We start from the raw sequence: 24,802 nt of genomic DNA, 5'->3' as shown, positions 1-24,802 counted from the left end.
TACAAATACCTTCAGAAACAACTTTCTGACACTTTAATCTATACTCGATGTTAAGAAATTTCTCTTCTTCAGAAATGCTTTCCTAGCCATTGCCAGTCTACATTTTATATCCTCTCTACTTCAACCATCATCAGTTATTTTGCTTCCTGGCAAAACTCCTTTACTACTTTAAATGTCTCATTTCCTAATCTAATTACCCTGCATCACCTGACTTCAACTACATCTCTTATTAAACTGGTAGTTCGGTAATTTTCACATCTGTCAACACCTGCTTTCTTTGGGATTGGAATTATTATATTCTTTTTGAAGTCTGAGGGTATTTTGCCTGTCTCATTCATCTTCCTCGCCAGATGGTAGAGTTTTGTCAGGACTGGCTCTCCCAAGGGCCGTCAGTAGTTCTAATGGAATGTTGTCTACTCCCAGGGCCTTGTTTCGACTCAGGTCTCTCAGTGCGCTGTCGAACTCTTCACGCAGTATCGTATCTCCCATTTCATCTTCATCTACATCCTGTTCCATTTCCATAATATTTTCTCAAATACATCACCCTGGTATAGACCCTCTATATACTCCTTCCACCTTTCTGCTTTCCCTTCTTTGCTTAGAACTGGGTTTCCATCAGAGCTCTTGATATTCATACAAGTGGTTCTCTTTTCACCAAAGTTCTCTTTAATTTTCCTGTAGGCAGTATCTATCTTACCCCTAGTGAGATAAGCCCCTACATCCTTACATTTGTCCTTTAGCCATCCCTGCTCAGCCATTTTGCACACCCCCCAGCGCGTTCGGGGGTAAGAATAGGCCCGCAGTATTCCTGCCTGTCGTAAGAGGCGACTAAAAGGAGTCTCAACTATTTCGGCCTTTAATGTGATGGTCCTCTAAGGGGTTTTACCACTACCTTCCCAAATTTTCTGTTAGTGCGTACCATTTGGGAAAGGACGCCTTACGTGGTGCACCTTAAATCTATCTTGCCCTAAGATCTGGCACACCTGATATTTTCATGGAGTTGGACTTACATCAAGCTTCCAGCCGCATCCGCTGCAGTGTGTTCCAGATAGCATACATTCCCTCCATTGTGCACTTCCATCTTTGCCCTTGTGATGTACATGGATATTTCGACACCCGACATCCAGCAGGCTAGCCAGTCCATTGTGGTGGGGTCATCATGTACCCTCTGAGCTGCTACCTCCCCACGTATGCTGAGGAGTAGATATGCCTGTCCCTTTGGGGCATCGGGACTCCCAGCAAAGGCCATCCTGCCATCCTGGTCTTTGCTGCAGCTGGGTGTCGCCCATGGGGAGAACCCCTGCTCGGAGAGGGTGGCATCAGGGCGGATGACCCGCAATGAAGCGTGGTACATCATCTCTCTTTGGTGGGCGATCTTTTCCCTCCCTGGCCACTCCATGGGAGGAACGTTTGTCCAAAGAAGGCAGTGGAGATTATTCACCCCGGTACCTCATGTGTACGCGAGTTGGTGGGGAATCATTTATGTCGACCAAGCCCCAGTTTTTTGTTGAGCATTTAGAGGACAAGCTCGGGGAGGTGGAGGGCTTGTCCAAAATGCGTTCTGGGTCAGTTCTCATCAAAACAGCATCCTCTGCCCAGTCACGGAGGTTGCTCACTTGTGAGAAGTTGGGGGATGTTTCCGTCACCATCACTCCCCATAAAAGTTTAAACATGGTCCAGGGTATTATATTCCACAAGGACCTTCTTCTGCAGTCCGACGATGAACTACACGCCAATCTAGAACAACGAGGTGTTCACTTCGACCGGCGCATCCATCGGGGTTCGAGGGATAATCAGGTAGCCACCGGTGCCTTCGTCTTGGCCCCCAAAGGTGATGTTTTACCTGAAAAGGTCAAGGTGATGGTTTAACGCTGTGATGTGAAGCCATATATCCCTCCTCTGATGCGGTGTTTTAAATGCTGGAAGTTCGGGCACATGTCATCTTGCTGTACTTCCGGCATCACATGTCGAGATTGTGGATGTCCTTCACATCCCAATACTCCATGTGCTCTGCCTCCCATCTGTGTTAACTGCGGAGAACATCATTCCCCCTGCTGGCCGGACTGTAGGATATTCCAGAAAGAACGGAAGATAATGGAGTATATGACCCTGGACCGCCTGACGTACACCGAAGCTAAACGGAAATATGAGAGGCTCCATTCTGTGGCAATGACGTCGACCTACGCCGCTGCTGCAACAATGGTTCTCCCATCATCACGTATTGTTGGCTCTAAGATCGGTCAGAATCCACCAGCCCCCTTGGTTGTGGGGGGGCACTTCACTCCCTGTTTCTCCTGCTCCATCTCCTTCAGGAGCAACAGCCCCCCAACCAACGGGGACATCAGTTCCCCATTCCCAGCCAGAGAAGAGTAAGACTTCTTCGGCTACTCTCGCCTGGAAGGGGTCCCTTGGGAACCTCGCTTCGCAAGTTCTGGACACCCGCAAGTGGCTGAAACAACCACCAGTTCGTGGTCGTCGAGCCTCATGGTCATCGTCCGTCCCTGAGTCTGACCCAGTGAAGCCCATGAAGCCTGAGCCACCGAAGGCACAGTGCGAGAAGCAGAAAAAGAAGAAAGTCCCCAAGACCAACGACATTGCGGTGGCACCCGTCCCACCGCTTCCTACAAGCTCTGCGTCTGAGGACGAGGTGGAGATTCTGGCGTCCGCTGAGGACCTCGATCTTGCCAGTCACTCAGACACTATAGATGGCACTAGCACAGGTGCTCCATCAGAGGCAGCAGGTGACCCAGTGGCGTAATCTGCCTTTCCAGTCCCTTCACGCCTTTCTCAGCTATGGACAATATCATTCTACAGTGGAACTGCAGCGGTTTCTTCCACCATCTAGCTGAGCTCCGACAACTTATCAGCCTTCACCCTTTCTTCCGCATTGCTCTTCAGGAAACTTGGTTTCGAGCAATGCGAACCCCCGCCCTCCGTGGCTATCAGGGTTATTATAAGAACCGGGCAGCTTATGAAAGGGTGTCTGGTGGCGTCTGCATCTACGTCCTTAACTGTCTTCACAGCGAGTCTGTCCCTCTACAAACACCTTTAGAGGCTGTTGCTGTTCGGGTGTGGACGCCACAGGCTGTTACCGTCTGCAGTCTTTACCTTCCACCGGATGGTGATGTCGCGCATCATGTCCTGGCTGCGCTGATATCCCAATTGCCGCCACCTTTTTTGTTACTGGGCGACTTCAACGCCCACAACCCTCTGTGGGGTGGGTCAGTGGCGACAGGTCGAGGCGCTACCATTGAGTATTTATTGGCACAGCTCGATCTTTCGATTTTAAATGATGGTGCCTGCACACGCTTCAGTGTGGCACGCAGCACGTACTCCGCCATCGACCTTTCGATCTGCAGCCCTAGCCTCTTACCGTCTGTCCAATGGAGCGTGCACGACGACCTGTATGGTTGTGACCACTTTCCAATCTTTCTGTCACTGCCACAGCATCAGTCTTCTGGGCGCACTTGCAGGTGGGCTATGAATAAGGCTGACTGGGACTTGTTTTCCTCCACTGCTGCTATTGAGCCTCTCTCTAATGATGACATTGATGCGGTGGTTCAATCGGTCACCACCGTCATCGTTACTGTGACAGGATCTGCCATTCCCCGTTCTTCTGGGTCCCCTTTGCGGCGGACTGTGCCTTGGTGGTCGCCTGAGATCTCTGAAGCGATTAAAGATTGCCGGCGGGCGCTCCAGCGTCACAAGCGACATCCCTCCATTGAACACCTTATCACCTTCAAACAGCTGCGTGCGCGAGCCCGACGCCTTATCCGTCAAAGCAAGCAGTAGTGCTGGGAGCGGTATGTGTCAACCATTGGCCTCCATGTCACTCTATCGCAGGTCTGGCCCAAGATTCGACGCGTGTGCGGCTATTGGACCCCTGTCAGCATCCCTGCGCTCTCACTGAATGGAGCAGTTTGTACTGACTCTCTGAGTTCCGCTACTGCGAATTACCCCCTGGCCTTCCGCTTCGTTAAAGAATGGGTGGAACGTCAGAGCCTTTCGTTTCACACCCACCATCCAGAATCGTACAATGTTTCATTCAGTGAGTGGGAATTTCGCAGTGCCCTAGCCGCTTGCCCTGATACCGCTTCTGGGCCAGATGGTATCCACTGTCAGATGCTGAAACACCTTTCAGTGTACTGCCAGCGACGGCTCCTCGACCTTTACAACCGTATTTGGGTCGAGGGTGAGTTTACGTCGCAATGGCGGGAAAGTATTGTTATCCTCATTCTGAAACCAGGCAAGAACCCTTTGGAGGTGGACAGCTACTGTCCCATTAACCTCACCAATGTTCTTTGCAAGTGGCTTGAACGGATGGTGAGCCGGCGCTTGAATTGGGTACTGGAGTCTCGGGGCCTTCTGGCTCCATCGCAAGGTGGGTTTCGTTAAAGGCAGCTCCGCCCCCGACAATCTGGTGAGCCTGGAGTAGGCCATTCGTACTGCCTTTGCCCGCCGTCAGCACCTGGTCGCTGTCTTTTTCGACATGCGTAAGGATTACGATACTACATGGCATCATCACATCCTTTCTACACTTCATGGATGGGGTCTTTGGGGCCCTCTGCCGATCTGTATCAGAAATTTTCTGTCGTATCGCACCTTCCGCGTGCAAGTTGCGGCCTCCCATAGTTCCTACAGAGTCCAGGAGAATGGTGTGACACAGGGATTTGTCCTCAGTGTCTGCCTGTTTTTAATAGCCATTAACGGGCTCGCTGTGGCGGTGGAGACGTCTGTCTCAGCGTCCCTGTATGCTGACGACTTCTGCCTTTACTACAGCTCTATTGGCATTGCACCTGCTGAACATCAGCTACAGGACGCTATCCGCAAGGCTCAGTCTTGGACTGTAGCGCATGGTTTTCAGTTTTCGGCTGCCAAGACCCACGTTATGCATTTCTGCCGGCGCCGAACAGTCCATCCTGTACCGCGGCTTTATCTTGACGATGAACTTCTTGCTATGGTGGAGACCCACAGGTTTTTGGGTGTAGTTTTTCATGCCCGGTTGACTTGGCTGCCTCATATCCGGCAGCTTAAACAGGTGTGTTGGCAGCATCTAAATGCTCTGCGATGCTTGAGCCACACCCGCTGGGGTGCCGACCGATCTACCCTGTTACGGCTCTACCAGGCATTAATCCAGTCCCGTATGGATAATGGGAGCCTGGCTTATAGCTCAGCATCCCCATCTTCGTTGCGAGTGCTGGACCCAATCCTCCACAGCGGGATACGCATTGCCACTGGTGCTTTCTGGACCAGCCCAGTGGACAGCATACTTGTGGAGGCGGGTGTCCCTCCACTGTGATTACACCGCCAACATTTGCTGGCTTCTTATGCTGCCCATGTTTTCAGCTTGCCCGGGCATCCTAACTATCGGATACTATTCCCACAGTCGCACGTCCATCTTCCAGTACGCTGGCCCAGGGCTGGATGTACGATCGCGGTCCACATCCGAGATTTTCTCTCTGGACTTGGGGCTTTACCTCTTCTGCCTCCTTTCCGGGCACCTCTGCATACACGCCCGTGGTGTATGCCTCACCCTCGCCTTCAGCTGGAATTGGCACAGGGCCCGAAGGACTCAGTCCCTCTGGAGGCTTTCTCCTGCCACTTTCTTTCCATCCTTGCAACGTATCAGGGCTCTGGCATTGTTTACACTGATGGTTGCTGGTCATGTTGGTTATGCGCTAACTCTAGGGGACTGTTCCGAACAATGTTCGTTGCCGGCTGGCTGCAACGTTTACACTGCTGAGCTGGTTGCCATCTTTCGTACCCTAGAGTATATCCGCTCCTGCTCAGGTGAGTCTGTCGTGATCTGTAGCAATTCCCTGAGCGGTTTACGAGCTCTCGACCAGTGTTTCCCTCATTCTCGTCTGGTGATGGCTATCCAGGAGTCCCTGCATATTCTTGCCCGTTGCGGCCGCTCTGTGGTCTTTGTTTGGACCCCGGGCCATGTTGGGATACCCGGCACTGAAAATGTTGACCGCCTGACGAAAGAGGCCACCAGTAAACCATCTCTGGATGTTGGCCTCCCTGAGACTGATTTGAGGGCAGTCTTACGCCGCAAAGTTTTTGCGCTATGCAACGATGAATGGCGTGAATTGACCACGCGTAATAAACTCCGCGCTGTCAAGGAGACAACAGCTGCGTGGCGGTCATCCTTGCGAGCCACCCGCAGGGACTCAGTAGTCCTTTGTCGGCTCCGCATTGACCACTCCCGACTGAGACACAGTTATTTACTGTGCCAGGAGGACCCTCCTCTATGTCACTGCGGGGTGGCTTTGACAGTGGCCCACATTTTGTTGGTGTACCACCTTTTTAGCTATGGTCAGGCAGGCATTTGCGCTGCCTGATATGCTCCCTGCCCTTTTAACTGATGGCCCTGCTATGGCTGGCTTAGTTTTACATTTTATTTGGGCATGGGGTTTTTATCGTTTAATCTGAGCATTTGTTATGTCCTTTTGTGTTGATTCTGACCTATGGCCTACGATTTTAGTCTGATTTTTTAATGTTTTTCTAAGTGGTTGGCTTTTCCTTTTTTATTTCTATTGTTGGCCAACTACCTTCACCCTCTGTGTGATTTTAGTTTGTCTTGTCTGGTCATTGTCTAAGTTTCTCTTGTTCTGTGTCGTCTGTGATCTATTCTGTTAACCATTTTTACACTCTGTGGGTGTTTTTAGTATTTGGAAAAAGGGACCGATGACTCTAGCACTCTGGTCCCTTAAAAAAAAAATTAAAATTAAAAAACATTTTGCATATCCTGTGGATCTAATTTTTGAGACATTTGTATTTCTTTTCCCTGCTTCATTTACTGCATTTTTATATTTTCTCCTTTCATCATTTAAATTCAATATTCTTCTATTACCCAAGGATATATAGTAGCCCTCATCTTTTTACCTACTTGATCCTCTGCTGCCTTCACTACTTAATCCCTCAGAGCTACCCATTCTTTTTCTACTGTATTTCTTTCTTCCGTTCCTGTCAATTTTTCCCTTATGCTCTCCCTGAAACTCTGTACAACCTCTGGTTCTTTCAGTTTATCCAGGTCCCATCTCCTTAAATTCCCACCTTTTTGCAGGTTTTTTAGTTTCAATCTATAGTTCATAACTAATAGATTGTGGTCAGAGTCCACATCTGTCCCTGGAAATGTCGTAGAATATAAAACCTGATTCCTATATCTCTGTCTTACTATTATATAATCTATCTGATTCCTTCTAGTATCACCAGGATTCTTCCATGATACAACCTTCTTTTAAGATTCTTGAACCAAGTGTTAGCTATGATTAAGTCATGCACTGTGCAAAATTCTACCAGACGGCTTCCTCTTTCATTTCTTACCCTCAATCCATATTCATTCACTATGTTTCCATCTCTCCGTTTTCCAACTCTTGAATTCCAGTCATCCGTGACTATTAAATTTTGGTCTCCCTTCACTACCTAAATAATTTCTTTTATCTCACCATACATTTCATCAATTTCTTCATTATCTGCAGAGCTAGTTGGTATATAAACTTGTACTACTGCAGAAGCAATGAGCTTTGTGTCTATCTTGGCCACAATAATGCATTCACTATGCTATTTGTCCTACCCCCATGAACCATGGACCTTGCCGTTGGTGCGGAGGCTTGCGTACTTCAGCGATACAGATGGCCGTACCGTAGGTGCAACCACAACGGATTGGTATCTGTTGAGAGGCCAGACAAACGTGTGGTTCCTGAAGAGGGGCAGCAGCCTTTTCAGTAGTTGCAGGGGCAACAGTCTGGATGATTGATTGATCTGGCCTTGCAACACTAACCAAAATGGCCTTGCTGTGCTGGTACTGCGAACGGCTGAAAGCAAGGGGAAACTACAGCTGTAATTTTTCTCGAGGGCATGCAGCTTTACTGTATGGTTAAAACATGATGGCGTCCTCTTGGGTAAAATCTTCCGGAGGTAAAATAGTCCACCATTCAGATCTCCGGGGACTACTCAAGAGGACGTCGTTATCAGGAGAAAGAAAACTGGCATTCTACAGATCGGAGCGTGGAATGTCAGATCCCTTAATCGGGCAGGTAGGTTAGAAAATTTAAAAACGGAAATGGATAGGTTAAAGTTAGATATAGTGGGAATTAGTGAAGTTCGGTGGCAGGAGGAATAAGACTTTTGGTCAGGTGAATACAGGGTTATAAATACAAAATCAAATAGGGGTAATGCAGAAGTAAGTTTAATAATGAATAAAAAAATTGGAGTGCGGATAAGCTACAACCAACAGCATAGTGAACACATTATTGTGGCCAAGATAGACACGAAGCCCATGCCTACTACAGTAGTACAAGTTTATATGCCAACTAGCTCTGCAGATGATGAAGAAATTGATGAAATGTATGATGAGATAAAAGAAATTATTCAGGTAGTGAAGGAAGACCAAAATTTAATAGCCATGGGTGACTGGAATTCGAGAGTTAGGAAAAGGGAAAGAAGGGAACATAGTGGGTGAATATGGATTGCGGGACAGAAATGAAAGAGGAAGCCGTCTGGTAGAATTTTGCTCGGAGCATAACTTAATCATAGCTAACACTTGGTTAAAGAATCATAAAAGAAGGCTGTATACATGGAAGAATCCTGGAGTTACTAGAAGGTATCAGATAGATTATATAATGGTAAGACAGATATTTAGGAACAAGGTTTTAAATTGTAAGACATTTCCAGGGGCAGATGTGGACACTGACAACAATCTATTGGTTATGAACTGTAGATTAAAACTGAAGAAACTGCAAAAAGGTGAGAATTTCAGGAGATGGGACCTGGATAAACTGACTAAACCAGAGGTTGTACAGAGTTTCAGGGAGAGCATAGGGGAACAATTGACAGGAATGGGGAAAAAAAATACAGTAGAAGAAGAGGGGGTAGCTCTGAGGGATGGAGTAGTGAAGGCAGCAGAGGATCAAGGAGGTAAAAAGACGAGGGCTAGTAGAAATCCTTGGGTCACAGAAGAAATATTGAATTTAATTGATGAAAGGAGAAAATATAAAAACACAGAAAATGAAGCAGGCAAAAGGGAATAAGCCCGTCTCAAAAATGAGATCGACAGGAAGTGCAAAATGGCTAAGCAGGCATGGCTAGACTGCAAATGTAAGGATGTAGAGGCTTATCTCACAAGGGGTAAGATAGATACTGCCTACAGGAAAATTAAAGAGAACTTTGGAGAAAAGAGAACCACTTGTATGAATAGCAAGAGGGCAGATAGAAACCCAGTTTGAAGCAAAGAACGGAATTCAGAAAGGTGGAAGGAGTATATAGAGGGTATATACCAGGGTGATGTATTTGAGGACAATATTATGGAAATGGAAGAGGATGTAGATGAAGATGAAATGGGAGATACGATACTGCGTGAAGAGTTTGACAGAGCACTGAGAGACCTGAGTCGAAACAAGGCCCCCGGAGTAGACAACATTCCATTAGAACTGCTGATGGCCTTGGGAGAGGCAGTCCTGACAAAACTCTACCATCTGGTGAGCAAGATGTATGTGACAGGCAAAATATCCTCAGACTTCAAGAAGAATATAATAATTCCAATCCCAAAGAAAGCAGGTGTTGACAGATGTGAAAATTACCGAACTACCAGTTTAATAAGTCACAGCTGCAAAATACTAACGGGAATTCTTTACAGATGAATAGAAAAACTAGTAGAAGCCGACCTCGGTGAAGATCAGTTTGCATTCCGCAGAAATGTTGATACACGTGATGCAATACTGACTCTATGACTTATCTTAGAAAACGGATTAAGAAAAGGCAAAACCTACATTTCTAACATTTGTAGACTTAGAGAAAGCTTTTGACAATGTTGACAGGAATACTCTCTTTCAAATTCTAAAGGGGCCGGGGGAAAAATACGGGGAGCGAAAGGCTATTTACAATTTGTGCAGAAACCAGATGGCAGTTATAAGAGTTGAGGGGCATGAAAGGGAAGCAGCGGTTGGGAAGGGAGTGAGACAGGGTTGTAGCCTGTCCCCGATGTTATTCAATCTGTATATTGAGCAAGCAGTGAAGGAAACAAAAGAAAAATTCTGAGTAGGTATTAAAGTCCATGGAGAAGAAATAAAAACGTTGAGGTTCACCGATGACATTGTAATTCTGTCAGAGACAGCAAAGGACTTGGAAGAGCAGTTTAACGGAATGGACAGTGTCTTGAAAGGAGGATATAAGATGAATATCAACAAAAGAAAAATGAGGATAATGGAATGTAGTCGAATTAAGTCACGGTAATTAGATTAGGAAATGAAACATTTAAAGTAGTAAAGGAGTTTTGCCAGGAAGCAAAATAACTGATGATGGTCGAAGTAGAGAGGATACAAAATGTAGACTGGCAATGGCTAGGAAATCGTTTCTGAAGAAGAGAAATTTCTTAACATAGAGTATAGATTTAAGTGCCAGGAAGTTGTTTCTGAAAGTATTTGTATGGAGTGTAGCCATGTATGGATGTGAAACATGGATGATAAATAGTTTTGACAAGAAGAGAATAGAAAGCTTTCGAAATGTGGTGCTACAGAAGAATGCTGAAGATTAGATGGGTAGATCACATAACTAATGTGGAGGTATTGAATAGAATAGGGAGATGAGGAGTTTGTGGCACAACTTGACAAGAAGAAGGGACCGGTTGGTAGGACATGTTCTGAGGCATCAAGGGATCACAAATTTAGCATTGGAGGGCAGCGTGGAGGGTAAAAATCACAGATGGAGACAAGAGATGAATACACTAAGCAGATTCAGAAGGATGTAGGTTGCAGTAAGTACTGGGAGATGAAGAAGCTTGAACAGGATAGAGTAGCATGGAGATCTGCATCTAAGCAGTCTCAGGGCTGAAGACAACAACAACATGCTGTTTCTAGTAGCTTACCCGCACTCCTGCTTTTTTATTCATTATTAAACCTACTCCTGCATTACCCCTATTTGATTTAAAACTTGTGTTCCTGCTGCCACCGAGCTTCACTAATTCCCACAATATCTAACTTTAACCTATCCATTTCCCTTTTTAAATTTTCTAACCTACCTGCCGGATTAAGGGATCTGACGTTCCATGTTCCGATCCTTAGAACGCCAGTTTTCTTTCTCCTGATAACGACATCCTCTTGAGTAGTCCCTGCCCGAAAATCCGAATGGGGGACTATTTTACCTCTGGAATATTTTGCCAAAGAGGACACCATCATCATTTAACCATACAGTAAAGCTGCATGCCCTCAGGAAAAATTACAGCTGTAGTTTCCCCTTGCTTTCAGCTTTTCCCAGTACCAGCACAGCAAGGACGTTTCGGTTAGTGTTACAAGGCCAGATCAGTCAATCATCCAGACTGTTGCCCCTGCAACTATTGAAAAGGCTGCTGCCCCTCTTCAGGAACCACACATTTGTCTGGCCTCTCAACAGATACCCTTCCATTGTGGTTGCACCTTCAGTACCGTCATCTGTATTGCTGAGACACGCATGCCTCCCCACCAACGGCAAGGTCCATGGTTCATGGGGGGCTCAGTATATTAGAGTTCAATATTATCCAACTTACTATTTCACAGGGCTTTGGACAATAATGATCTGATGGAGCAGTGGAGTTTTTCTTTATGCATCAGAGGAGTATTTTGCCCTCATGTCTACCAAGAAATACTGAATATATTTTTCAGTTGACTTGTTATTTATATATTATCAGGCTGGCTGGATGAAATTTGACAACAATTTTATGTTCGGATTTCATTCAACAAATTCAAAATGAAGAGATCAGTAAGTTTTGTATAATTATTAATGCTGGAGCATGAAGTCTATTAATACACCCTTTGTGAAACTGTTTCTTGCATTTCTATTTTCAACACATAATTTGTCTAAATCCATTAAGATGAATGAAACAAGTAATAAAATATAGTGTACTAGAGATGGAGAAGGATATCTGACTGTCTCTGAAATGCATGGTAGACACAGTGCAATATGCCAAAGTAATTTTGTTAGTGAAATTAGCATTTCCCAGAGAACCTAAGGAATGCACAAGTGGTGCTCTCACTAAAGAAAGGTAATGTGGAAAGAACTGCAAATTATAGGCCAGTTACACTGCTGTTTTCATTCTCAAAAATTATTGAAGCAATCATGAGAGAGCAACTGATAAGTTACATCAGTAAACACAATCTCTTTAATGACGCACAGTTTGTTTTTTAGAAGAGGGAGAAGTACAATATCAACCATTGAAGAGTTCATAAAGTGTTACTTGAAGCTGTGGATAGCGATGATTGTATTTTCGACAGTTTCTTAGACTTTTTGAATGCTTTTGACACTTTTGATTAAGAAACATTATTGAACAACCTAGAAGTGCTAGGCACAAGATGAACAATGAATGAGTAATTTCCATCTTACTTGGAAAACAGGGTGTAGAAGGTGGAGATATTTACATGTCTACATAACTTACACATGTTGTTGGGGTTATCTCTGTTTATACATATTTTTTGTGATAGCCAAGATTGCTTGATTTTAAGACCTTTATTCCAATTACTAGTTTTGAAGAATCGTGCTGTCATCATCAGATTGGTGTTACACTGGATGAAAAGAAAACAGATAATCAGTAATCTGCACAGGACAAAACCATTTTTTGAGATGACCCAAATTTTACAAAAGCTTTTACATACCTTTGCATATATGATCATATTTTGAGAACAAAGTGTAAACACATTAAAAAACTCCACATGGTTTGTCATTTATAAAATAGAGTGCTTCCAGATGGGTTGTCAAATGAATAAAAGGTAAAAGTACAACATTCATAGCACTGATAGGGTTAAAACTGCATGCCATGTTGATGACCTCACATGGATGAAACGAGGTGCTGCAGAGCCCTTGTGAGTAGCCATGTGGATGTCAGGTGGTGTATCGTATTAACTGGTGACATACTGAAATATTTTGAAATTAGTCGCATGAAAAATTTTTGATCAATTTAAAAAGCATGTTATGTACCTGTCATTATAAATAACTTGTAACCATGTTCCACCCCTCCTCCTCCCTTTTCCTGTCCCCCCTTCCTCTTTCTGCCCCCTTTCCCTTTATGTTTCATTAAAGCTCTAGGATTCCTTCCCCTTCCCACCTCCCTCTTCACCCATTATTCCCTTCCCCCTTTCCCTCCCCTCCCTCCTTCCCCCCAACCATCCTTTCCCTCCCTCTGGTTTTTGGATTTATTGTTCTATGGTGTGTACAATATTTTTTGTATAACTTGGCTTGGGTGGACTGGTGAATGGTAAGCATAGGATATAAATAAAAAGAACGCAGTGTACAGAAAATGAGCTCATCAGTTGTTATGATGTACTGAGTGCCTTGTAGCAGATAATGATAGTCAATAGGGATTACAAATTTTTGTTACTCTTATGTTTCTCCAGACATGTAATCTGTAATGGTGAAGAGGGCCATATACTTGTTTACGAGTCAGGTGTAAAGATTTATTTTTGTGATTCCTATAGTATATAATACATACATCAAAAAAGTTTTGCATTACCCTGGTTCCCAGAACTCCTGAATATAGATGTTGACTGTGAATATTGTATCACAGACACAGTTCCTTTGACTATTCAGAGATGTCACTAAACCTGCCCAAAGATGTAAACAACCAAGCATGAGCAGCGCCTATTAGATGGCGGGCTTCGACAGTTGATCAGTTCCAGTCATTCCACCAGGAAGGAGGTACACGGCTCATGTTGTCTGTAGTTCAACCATGCCTAGACGGTCAATACCATGGTTCTATTGCATCAGCATTGTTACCTTGTGCCAGGAAGGGCTCTCAAGAAGGGAAGAGTCCAGGCGTCTTGCAGTGAATCAAAGCAATGTTGTTCATACATGGAGGAGATACAGAAGAAAGGGACTGTCGATGCCATACCTTACTCAGGCTGCCCAAAGACTACTACTGTAGAGGGTGACCGTTACCTATGGATTATGCTTTGGAGGGACCCTGACAGCAATGTCAACATGTTGAATAACGCTTTTTGTGCAGCCACAGTACGTCGTGTTATGACTGAAAGTGTGTGCAACAGGCAGCACGATGCGCAACTTCACTCCCAACTTCCATGGTGAGGTCCATCTTTGCAAACATGACACCATGCAGCGTAGTTCAGATGGGCCCAACAACATGCCAAATGGACAGCTTAGGATTGACATCACGTTCTCTTCACCAGTGAGTGTTGCATATGCCTTCAACCAGACAAACATAGGAAACATGTTTGGAGGCAATCCGGTCAGGCTGAATACCTTAGACACATTGTCCAGCGAGTGCAGCAAGATGGAGGTTCCCTGAAATTTAGGGGCAGTATTATGTGGGGCTGATGTACATCACTGGTGGTCATGGAAGGCACCGTAATGGTTGCACAAGATGTGAATGCCATCATCCAACCAATGGTGCAACCATATCAGCAACATATTGGTGAGGTCTTCATGGACAACAATTCATGCCCCAGTCATGAACATCTTCTGAATGACTTCTTTCAGGATAATGACATAGCTTGACTAGAGTGGCCAGCATGTTCTCTAGACATGAGCCCCACCGAACATGCCTGGGATAGATGGCTGTTTATGGATGACATGACCCATCAACCACTCTGAGGGATCTGCACTGAATTGCCATTGAGGAGTGGGACAATCTGGACCAACAATGTCTTGATGAACTTGTGGATAGTATGCCATGATGAATACAATGCAAGGAGACATGCTACTGGTTATTAGAGGTACCGGTGTGTACAGCAGTCTGGACCACCACCTCTGAAAGCCTCAATGTATGGTAGTTCAACATGCAATGTGTGGTTTTCATGAGCAATAAAAAGCACAGAAATTATGTTTATTTTGATCTCTCTTCCAGTTTTCTGTACAGGTTGCAGATCTTTGAGAACTGAGGTGATGCAAAACTTTTTTTGATGTGTGTATGATTTTAAATTGTGTACAAATTTTCATGAGATTAATTTGAAAATATTTCATTATATCATGGTTAATAAGATGGTGCCACCTGACATCTACACAGCAAGTCACAAGAGTTCTGTGGCCTCTCTGTTTAGTCCATGTGAGGTTGTCAACATGGTGTATAGTTTTAACTCCATTGGTGCTATAGATCTTGTACTTTTACCTTTTATTCCTTTGCAACCCATCTGGGAGCACTCTGTTTTACAAATGACAAACCGTGTGAAGTCTTTTTAATGTATTTATACTTTGTTTTCAAACTGTCGATGACACAGGTATGTAAACATATTCACAAACATATGTAAAAGCTTCTGTAATGTATGGGTCATCTCAAAAAGTGGCTGTATCTTGTGCATATTACCATTTACCTATTTTCATTTCAAACAGTGTAATGCCAATCTGAAGATGACAGCATGTTTCTGTAGTAATTGGAATAAGGTCTTAAAATTTGAGCAATCTTGGCTCTCACAAACAATATGTATTCACATGCCTGCTGTAATAAATTTTTATTAAAACAATTGTCAGTTAAGACATGCAGTTGCTCCTCAGGGTAGTGTATTGGCTCCAATTCTGTTCTTAATATTCTGTATAAATGACTTTCCGGGCAGTTTAAGACATGAAGAACATGTTCTCTCGCTGCTGACAGTAACATCATAGTCGCTGATAAAACACCAGAACTTGTATTTTGGGGTCAAAGGCACAAAACATGCACACAATTTTCAAACTGCAACAAGGGCCGATATAAATAATAACTGTAAGTAGTTAAGAGATACAAAGGTGAATAAATATAAACTGTAATTTTTTATTAGTTTGTTTAAGCTTCAGAAGAATTCAGACACATGAACTTTTTCTATATGGTCCTGAATGGAAAACACATTTTTTTAGTTGGTAGGGAGTTTCTTGATCCCATTTTCATAAAATGAATGTGACTGTGACAGAAGCCAGTTGGCATGAACTTTTCGACAGTGCCATTATCATCAAATCTGTGTCCTACAAATGTTTTCTTTGGTGGTCCAAAAAATGAAAACTGCTGAGTGATAAGTCCAGACTATAGGAGGATGTTGTAGTATGGTCCAGAATAATTCCTGAATTTTTTGTTGACTCTGGACAGTTGTGTAGGGTTGACCATTGTGAGAAGATGAGGTACCCACCTTGTAGACACTTTCTGAAACCCAGGGTTGTCAGTAATGATCACCTGAGTGCTACTGTAGCTTTTTCAACCTCAGTAGCTATTTCAGCAACTGTTATTTGGTGATTATCTTCAATAACCTGGCTAATGACATAAATATTATCCTCTGTCATGTTGGTCTTCAGGCAATTTTAGTGAAAACAACTGTTTCTTATCCTCGTGGAAACTGTTTGTGCCATGTGTACACTTGTGTCTTTCTCAGGGTGTTGTCCCCAAACTGATCGTAAGTCAGTTCAGAATTTTGGATGGTTTCTCATCATCTGTATACATAATCATGGACCAAGAGCCAGTTTGTAGTTACATTTACCCAGGAAAAGCAAACAAAAATTCAAAACAGCATTTTATATCAGGTGATAAAATTGGGTAATAAATTGCCAAAGGAAGTGAAAAAGATTTCTAGAATACATCTGTTTAAAAAGGTAGCTAAAACGTTCCTCAAAAGTAAAGTATATTACACAATTAAAGTTACTTAGAGAATTCGGATAAGTGGATGGTAATGTAAGGGGGTCACATTTCAGTATGTGATTATGATTTCTGCTTTCACAAGGAAATCATGTGTCAAGATGTAAAATAAATGATAGTAACCTCTGTTGGCTTAGTTTTTCAGGTGAACTGTGGCACGTAGTTGAATATGGAGTCTGTAGTTGATGAAAGGGGCACAACAGCATCTTTAGAGTCATCAAAGGGTGTCTTATTGTGTACAGCAGTTAAGAGTAGAACTATATTTCACATAGCAAGTAACCAGAAACAGACCAGGAGTCCATCAGGGGATGTCTTCAGTATGAATGGCAACAGAGAACAAAGTTACATTTTATTTGCAGGTTACCTGAAATAAACTGTGTATAAATCAAGGAACATTATATAATAGAGACCTACTGAAAAGGGCAATGCTGCTGTTAATACACTGCATCATATTTGGGAGGATGGAGGTCCTCTGTCTGGTCATCCTGATTACTCCACCTGGTCATCCTGATTTGAATTTTGTGTGGGTTTACTGGATCACTAAGGCAAATGCTGGAACGGTTCCTTAATCAAGGCCATGGCTGACTACATTACCTATCCCCTTAGGCTACCTGTCCTGTTTTCATAAAACATGTTATATATGGTGTATGTTGTATATTTTGACTTACTGATCAATACTGTATACTTTGCCAACCCATATACCATTGTGAGATGGCCCTTGGATGAGTAAATAAATTAATTTCTAGTTCAGTAGAACACTTATCCATCAGAATGCTAAATTATGTAGATGACTCTGCCATTATATTTACTTCTTGTTTGGGCTTTTGGAGAGAAATCATATAGAGACAATATCTTGATTACAATTACAGTTAACATACCTTGAATCCTGAATGCTGAACTTCATGGGCTCTAATGACATGTGTAAATCCATTTACAAGAAGGAATTTCTCCAGTGCATGAACGTCAAATATGTGGGCTGTTCCTCTTTTGCGATTAGCTGCAAATCCACTATTTGCCAGCAGCTCCATTGAAAGTTCCTCATCCATTATATCTTTCCTGGATAAAACATAATATTTTACTTTTCTGACTTAAAAAACTTAGACTGCAGATCTGTCTTAAAACAAACTATAGAAGTTTACAAAGAAAGCCTCTTGTAAACATGCTTGGACTCACAACCACATTATGCTGTGAAATGCATATGAGAATTAAATTGTTCGGACACTTTAAAAAACCTCACAAAACTACCAGCATACATATACAGCATATGTGGGAGTTCCTGCTTGGAATGCTTAAATGAAGGAGTAGAATCCAAATAAATGGAGTAACATACACTTTTATTACTAAATGGAGATGTGCAAAGAAATGTCTGTACACTACAAAGAGGTTCAGAATGAACTGAATGAGTCAAAGATATTCTCCTTGTGGGAGGCTAGACTGTGGAGTATTGGCAGCAGGAAATCACTGAAAATAGCAGCTGTTGACATCACCTTTGCACAGTTGTGCATGACCAGTCATTCCACGATTGACTACAATTCGTTAGATGGCTGGACTATTTGCTGGTAAGAAGAAAGATGTTGTGTTGGTGTTCCTGCTCCTTTTAATCTATTGACTTAACTAATATATTTCCCCATAGTTGACCCTATATTTACCATTAAAATTTACGAAAATCAGCATATTTTATCTTACATACTTTTCTCAAAATTATATAATTTTTTTGATAGGAATTCTTTATAAATTTCATCTTACTACATATTGAAATGATGGGGAGTGAAGATAATACTGTTTTAGATGTTTTTGTTTGTGTAGCATACTCAAATGCATTTGCGTTGCACATGCCACTAGACACATTTCACACTTGTACCATATGTCACCTTTTTTTTTTTTTTTTTTTTTTTTTGGGGGGGGGGGGGGGGGGGGACTGGCAGGCAGTGGATATAAAACTAACATAATGTAATGTGCTCAACTTAATGCTTGCGGTCTAAAGGGGAAATTCCAGATTGGGGCCATTCACATCTAACATAGTCTGGAAGAGTGATCTGCTCTATTATTTCCTCAGCCAACTGAATATTAAACTGACTGAAACAAGATATTTTTCATATCACTTTGATTAGTAGGGCATGTGAATTGAAAATCACAATGCCCACCAGGTAAAAGAAACTTTTCTTGTAGCCTTTGCCATTTTCTCATGAGAGTGAAATTGAATTGTTGTATTGTGTAATTACTTGGGACATCTGGACAGGTGTTTTGGTTTTCTATCAGTTTTTATCTGTCACTGCCATATTGACCTCTGTATGCATTGTATGGATAGTAGATAGAATATTTACTTATTTTTTATGCAACCATTCACAGCCATGAGTTTGTGTGAAAATAACACTGCAGACTCTTCATTTTTTTAGTTTATATTTCTTGAATTGGTATGGCATATTTTGTCTTGTAGATCTAACTGTGCACTTTTCAGTGAGCTTTACAAACAATGACAGATAAGTGCACCAATTGTCAACATGTAAAATATGACCATTGTGCAGATACAGTTGCGAGAGGTCCATAGCAACAGCTTCAATAATCAGGATTTCTCTGTTGCTTGGCTCAGCTTTTTTCCTATATAAATATGAAATCCTGAACAGTAGCTACTATTTGACACACAAATTCTGAAGAACTTTATTCTGAAACATGCCTTTTTTTGAGCGATTCAATTGGATGTAGCAGAGTCTACTTCTGAATTTCTTGAGGCTTTAATCCATTCCAGTATCTTCTTCAGGATGATAAACACTATGGAAATTGTATTTGAGATTGTCAATAACATGTTGCCATTTGTTCTGATGGATTGCAGGGTCACCATTTTCATTATTTACAACATAAAGGAACTTACAAATACACTGCTGGTAAAAAAAAGGTTGGTACACGCTTTTAGAGGTTTCCACTTCACTTGAGATTTATTGTTGCAACAGTGCATACAACAGTGGATATGGGATAAATGAAATGATTACATTTACAGATTAATAGTGCAAGTGGTTTTGACGAACCAGTTATAAATCCAAGCTGAAACAGCCATATTAGTATGCTGTGTAGGCTCCACAGGTGTAAGTGCAGGCACTGGGTCTGGCATTCAGCAATCATACAGATGGCAAATACTGTTGTGGGATACATTATGCCATGCCTACTTGACATGTTCATGTAGTTATGTATGAATTGTTGGTTGTCGAGTTGCACGAGTCATTTCTTGTTCAGTCAAATCCCACATGTGATCAATTGGAGACATGTCTGGAGATCACTTTGGCCTAGGAAGTTGTTGTACATATTGCAGAGCACATTGTGTTTCATGAGCAGTATACTGGTGAGCATTATCCTGTTTGAGCAACACATCATCTCCCTGTGTCAAGAATGGCAAAAGAACATGACTAACAGTATTCTGCACTTATCGAGTGCTGGTTAGCATCCCCTCCAGAAACACCAAAGATACCTGGGGTGGCAGCATTATGTCTTGGAAAAATACTCCCTGCAAGACAGCACTCACCAGGTCTACATTGTACACGTGAACTACCACCACCAGCGTGCAGGCAGGACGTGCTTTCTTCGCTGAAGACTACCGTGAGCCATTCCATCTCCCAAGTGATTCTCTGATGGCGGCAGTCAAGCCATGCACATCAATGCTGTGATGTGAATGGAAGAAGGGCTAGTGGTGTGTGTACCCTCACCCACAATGCTAATAACAGGTTCACAACAGTTCGTGTTGACATGTCTGAGCTCAGAAGCCCTCTTGTCTGTACTGTGGTAGCCGTATGATCTGTTACAGCTGTCCTTACAGTACAATGATGTTGGCAGGTGTCTGTGCTGTATGGACATCCAGAACCTTGTCTACAAGTGTGAGAATGTTCACATGACAAGTGACACCTGCATCATTGTGCAACTGATGCAGCCTGTCCAACTTGTGTCACAATTTTCCAAAAGGACCACTGTACCACTCAGAACGCCACAGTTTGACACCTTAAAAACTCACTCACTTGGCTGTAGGAAGTACAAGTGCATATCCACGCCATGGTTGCTTCCTTGCTTTGCAAGTTTGTGCCACACTGAGCCTTCTGGATGTGAGCGTGAGTAGACACAGATGGCGCTCTGGTAGCTATGCCAGCCTGCTATCTGTTGGCAGATGACACTGAAACCATCATCAGTAAATCTACTATCCCCTAGATAGCATATGCCATTGTTGGATTATAATCAACATCATCCTTCCTTGTGTACTAATTTTTTTTATATATAGTATTTGTAAGAATCTTCTATGTGGCATGACGTCAGATGAGAAAGGAGTATGATTTGATATTTTTAGGACCAGTGTGACTGAAGTGTTGGCTTCTTCACCTGTGCCATAAGAATACATAAAGCAAAATAAGCTTGAATTTCATCAGATGATGATAAGCACTGTTTGATTTCAAAGTAGGGCATCTTTTCCATTTACCTCATTGTCATCAGTAGTATAATTTACCTCACCATCTTCTTTATCAGAACTATCAGAAATACCAATTTTATTCAATAGATTTTTGATTTTCTCATCTGTGAGAAACTTTTTTTGGTACGTCTTTGCTTGCTACTACATAGCTGGTGAAAAACTCTGAAGATGATTGCTTATCACTTGCAAGATATCAAAAGAAATTGAGTGTGATATCCATCACTAAATAGACTGATTTATCAGCTTTCCAATGGTATATAAAATGTCAGGCTACCTACTGACAGAAAATAAGACACACTAAGAAGAAGCTATGGCTGCTCGGCCTGCTTCACAGCCAGTAAGGTAATAATGGACTTGAAACCTGCTGCTGGCTTTGATAGGCTAAAGTAGCAGGGGGGGAGGGGGTTATCAGAGATAACTGAGTAGTGGTATTCTCAGCTGGTGTTGAGATTACCAAGATGTGGTGGGAAGTGCTCATCTGTGGAAGTGACCAGAGAGTATGTGTGCTTTTATCCATCTCTGCTTGTGTGCTTGCTGGCAGCTATTGTTCCCTAGGAGCCATGATCATTAGGAGACTGTTGACTGATAACTGTGCTGTCATCAATACACATTTAATGCAGTAGCATAGATTGTAGTGGTGACTGATCTGTCTGGAAATAAAACTGTTCTTAATTTGTCATTCCTCATGTTATCCTACAATCACAACAAAATCATCTATATGTTTCACATTTATGTCATTTGGCTGTCATCTTGAACATGTCATCAGTATTCTCAATGTCTGATGTTCTGCCATACTCTCAAGTGATGTGAATGTTGATGTTAGTGTGAGCAGTCCCTGTGTCAACTTTGCTGGTTTGAAGCAATGCACTGAGATTGTGACTGTCTTCCTATGTAATGAAATATTGAAAGTATTGACTCTCCATTTCAGAACTTGGTGTGGGTGAGAATACAGTGGTTGCAATGCTGGTTTGATCACATTTTCCCACAACGTGATGCACTCGCAGTCCGTTAAAGCCTTGAGCACAAAAACTTTTGATCAGCTGTAGGGCTGGGCCTGCAGTATTCTTTGTTGCATGGCATGTTGTTTCCCTCGCCAGACCACAACTGGTAGCACCATGATCATTGGTGGTTGTACTGGGGAGAGGAAATCTGCCAGTAGACTGAGCAACTTGCTGCATAACATCTCTGCCAAAAAGGCATCGAAGTCTTCTGCGAATGTGGAATGCTCACTTAAGAGAAATGACTCTGTCCACTGGCCCCATGACACATAAGTGCTACTTTGAGTGTTCTATGTCATCATTCCACCAAAAAATTGGCCTCTGGATGGTAAGCTGTGATGCAGTAGCTCTGGATGCTACAAAGTTACATAGTTCGCAGAATAATGCGAACTCAAATTGGCTGTCTTGGTCAGTACTGATGAATGCTGGAAAGCTGAAACACAATATTCACAATTGTGCAAGCTCCCTCACCGTCCTTTCTGCCATTATATCTGGCAAGTCTTTTGCCTTAACCTAGTCAGTGATGCAATCAATTGCAGAAAGAATATACCAACAAATTTCCAACTCTGGTAGGGGGCCAACTGGATCAAGGTGAGCATATAACTAGTCTATGGGTATTTCATATCAGCCATGCTTCAAATGTGTCGTGTTGCCCAGTCTTACAGTGCTGGCAAGCCATGCTGGTCTGAGTCCAAAGTTTTCTGTCTTGCTTCACATACAAACAGAGAAATTGGTCCATGACTAGTAGAGGGACATATTTCCAGATGTGACAGTCTAAGCAATCTATCAAAAATAAGCTTTCTGACAGTGAGTGGGACTAGTGGGTGGAGACAGTTTTGTGACATGTATCACCAGACTTGCATGGAGGAACCAGGGATAGTGTGCCACTCAAGCTTCAAACCATTCACGGTATTTTGTAGGAGACTGCAGACAGATAGAGGGAGCTGAATGAAATACATTTGGCTGTCAAGAGAGCAATGCATGATCCCTTCAATGACTACCATAGCAGAATATTGATTAGTGACCTTTTGCAGAACCCAAATAAATTCTGGCTGTATGTTAAGGCTGTTAGTGGCATCAAACTTAGTGCCCAGACCCTTGTGAGTGAGACAGGAACTGAGAGAGTAGCAAAGCAAAAGCTGAAATGCTTAATTCCGTTTTCACATGTTCTTCTAACCAGGAGAATTGCTCCAATTTAATACTCATACCAGTGGAAAAATGAATGAAATAAGTATTAGTGACATTGGTTTTGAGAAATAGCTGAAATCATTAAAATTGTACAAAGGTCCAGGCCCCAATGGAGCCCTGTCAGATTCTATACTGAATTTGTAGCTGAGTTAGTCCTATAATCTATCATAGATGCCTCAAACAAAAAATCATGCCCAGCTCTTGGAAATGGGCACAGGTCACACACATCTATAAGAAGGATAGTAGAAGTGATTGTAAAACTACTGTCCAATATCCTTGAGACTGACTTGTTGTAGAGTCTTAGAACATATTCTGTGCCCAAAGATAGTATCTTGAACAGAATGACCTCCTCAGTGAAAAAAAAGCATGGATTTTGAAAACATCCGTCATATGAAACCCAACTGGCACTTTTCTCACATGACATACTGAAGGCTTTGGATCAAGGCCACCATGGTGATGCTGTGTTCCTTGATTTCTGAAAAGCTTTTGACTCAGTACCACACTGATGCTTTATGTGAAAAGTATGATCATATGGGGTATCAAGTGAAGTTTGTGACTGGATTGAGGACTTTTTGATAGGGAGGACACAGCTTGTTATCTTGGCTGGAGAGTCATCATCAGATGTAGGAGTAACTTTGGGTGTGCCCCAGGGAAGTGTGTTGGGACTCTTGCTGTTTATGTTCCATATTAATGACCTTGCAGAAAATATAAATAGTAAAATCATACTTTTTGCAGATGATGCAGTCAACTGTGATGAAGTACCATCTGAAAGAAGCTGCATAAATCTTCAGTCAGATCTTGACAAGATTTCAACCTGGTGCAGAGATTGGCAGCTTGCTCTAAATGTTCAGAAATGTAAAATTTTGCGCTTTACAAAACAAAAACAAAAAAAAACATAATATCCTATGACTATAATAGCAATAAGTCAGTGTTGGAATTGGTCATCTCATACAAATACCTGTGTGTAACATTTTGTGAGGATATAAAACGAAATGATCACATAGGTCAGTCGTGACTGGTTTTAGAATATTTCTCAAGTGTATGGGACCTGTACCAGATAGGACTAACAGGGGATATTGAATGTGTACAGAGAAAGTTTGCACATATGGTCACAGGTTTATTTAATTCATGGGAGATTGTCACAGAAATACTGAAGGAACTAAAGTGCAGATTCTTGAAGACAGACATACACTCCTGGAAATTGAAATAAGAACACCGTGAATTCATTGTCCCAGGAAGGGGAAACTTTACTGACTCATTCCTGGGGTCAGATACATCACATGATCACACTGACAGAACCACAGGCACATAGACACAGGCAACAGAGTATGCACAATGTCGGCACTAGTACAGTGTATATCCACCTTTCACAGCAATCCAGGCTGCTATTCTTCCATGGAGACGATCGTAGAGATGCTGGATGTAGTCCTGTGGAACGGCTTGCCATGCCATTTCCACCTGGCGCCTCAGTTGGACCAGCGTTCGTGCTGGACGTGCAGACCGCGTGAGACGATGCTTCATCCAGTCCCAAACATGCTCAATGGGGGACAGATCCGGAGATCTTGCTGGCCAGGGTAGTTGACTTACACCTTCTAG

The 24,802-nt window shown here is 42.7% G+C and overlaps 1 protein-coding gene across 3 annotated transcripts in view; it reads right to left on the bottom strand.

The window, feature by feature from the left end:
- LOC126272461 (uncharacterized) overlaps positions 1-24,802 on the bottom strand; it is a 531,522-nt gene that overhangs the window by 124,575 nt on the left and 382,145 nt on the right. For all 3 annotated transcript variants that reach the window (XM_049975341.1, XM_049975356.1, XM_049975349.1), the window contains exon 15: positions 17,455-17,632. In XM_049975341.1, the coding sequence (XP_049831298.1) occupies positions 17,455-17,632 (178 nt within the window). The remainder of the gene's footprint in view (positions 1-17,454; positions 17,633-24,802) is intronic.

The sequence above is a fragment of the Schistocerca gregaria genome, chromosome 1 (genome assembly GCF_023897955.1).
Source record: "Schistocerca gregaria isolate iqSchGreg1 chromosome 1, iqSchGreg1.2, whole genome shotgun sequence".
Classification (NCBI taxonomy): Eukaryota; Metazoa; Arthropoda; class Insecta; order Orthoptera; family Acrididae; genus Schistocerca; species Schistocerca gregaria.
Note: the sequence above shows the minus strand (reverse complement) of the source record. Positions and strands in the feature narration are given on the sequence as shown.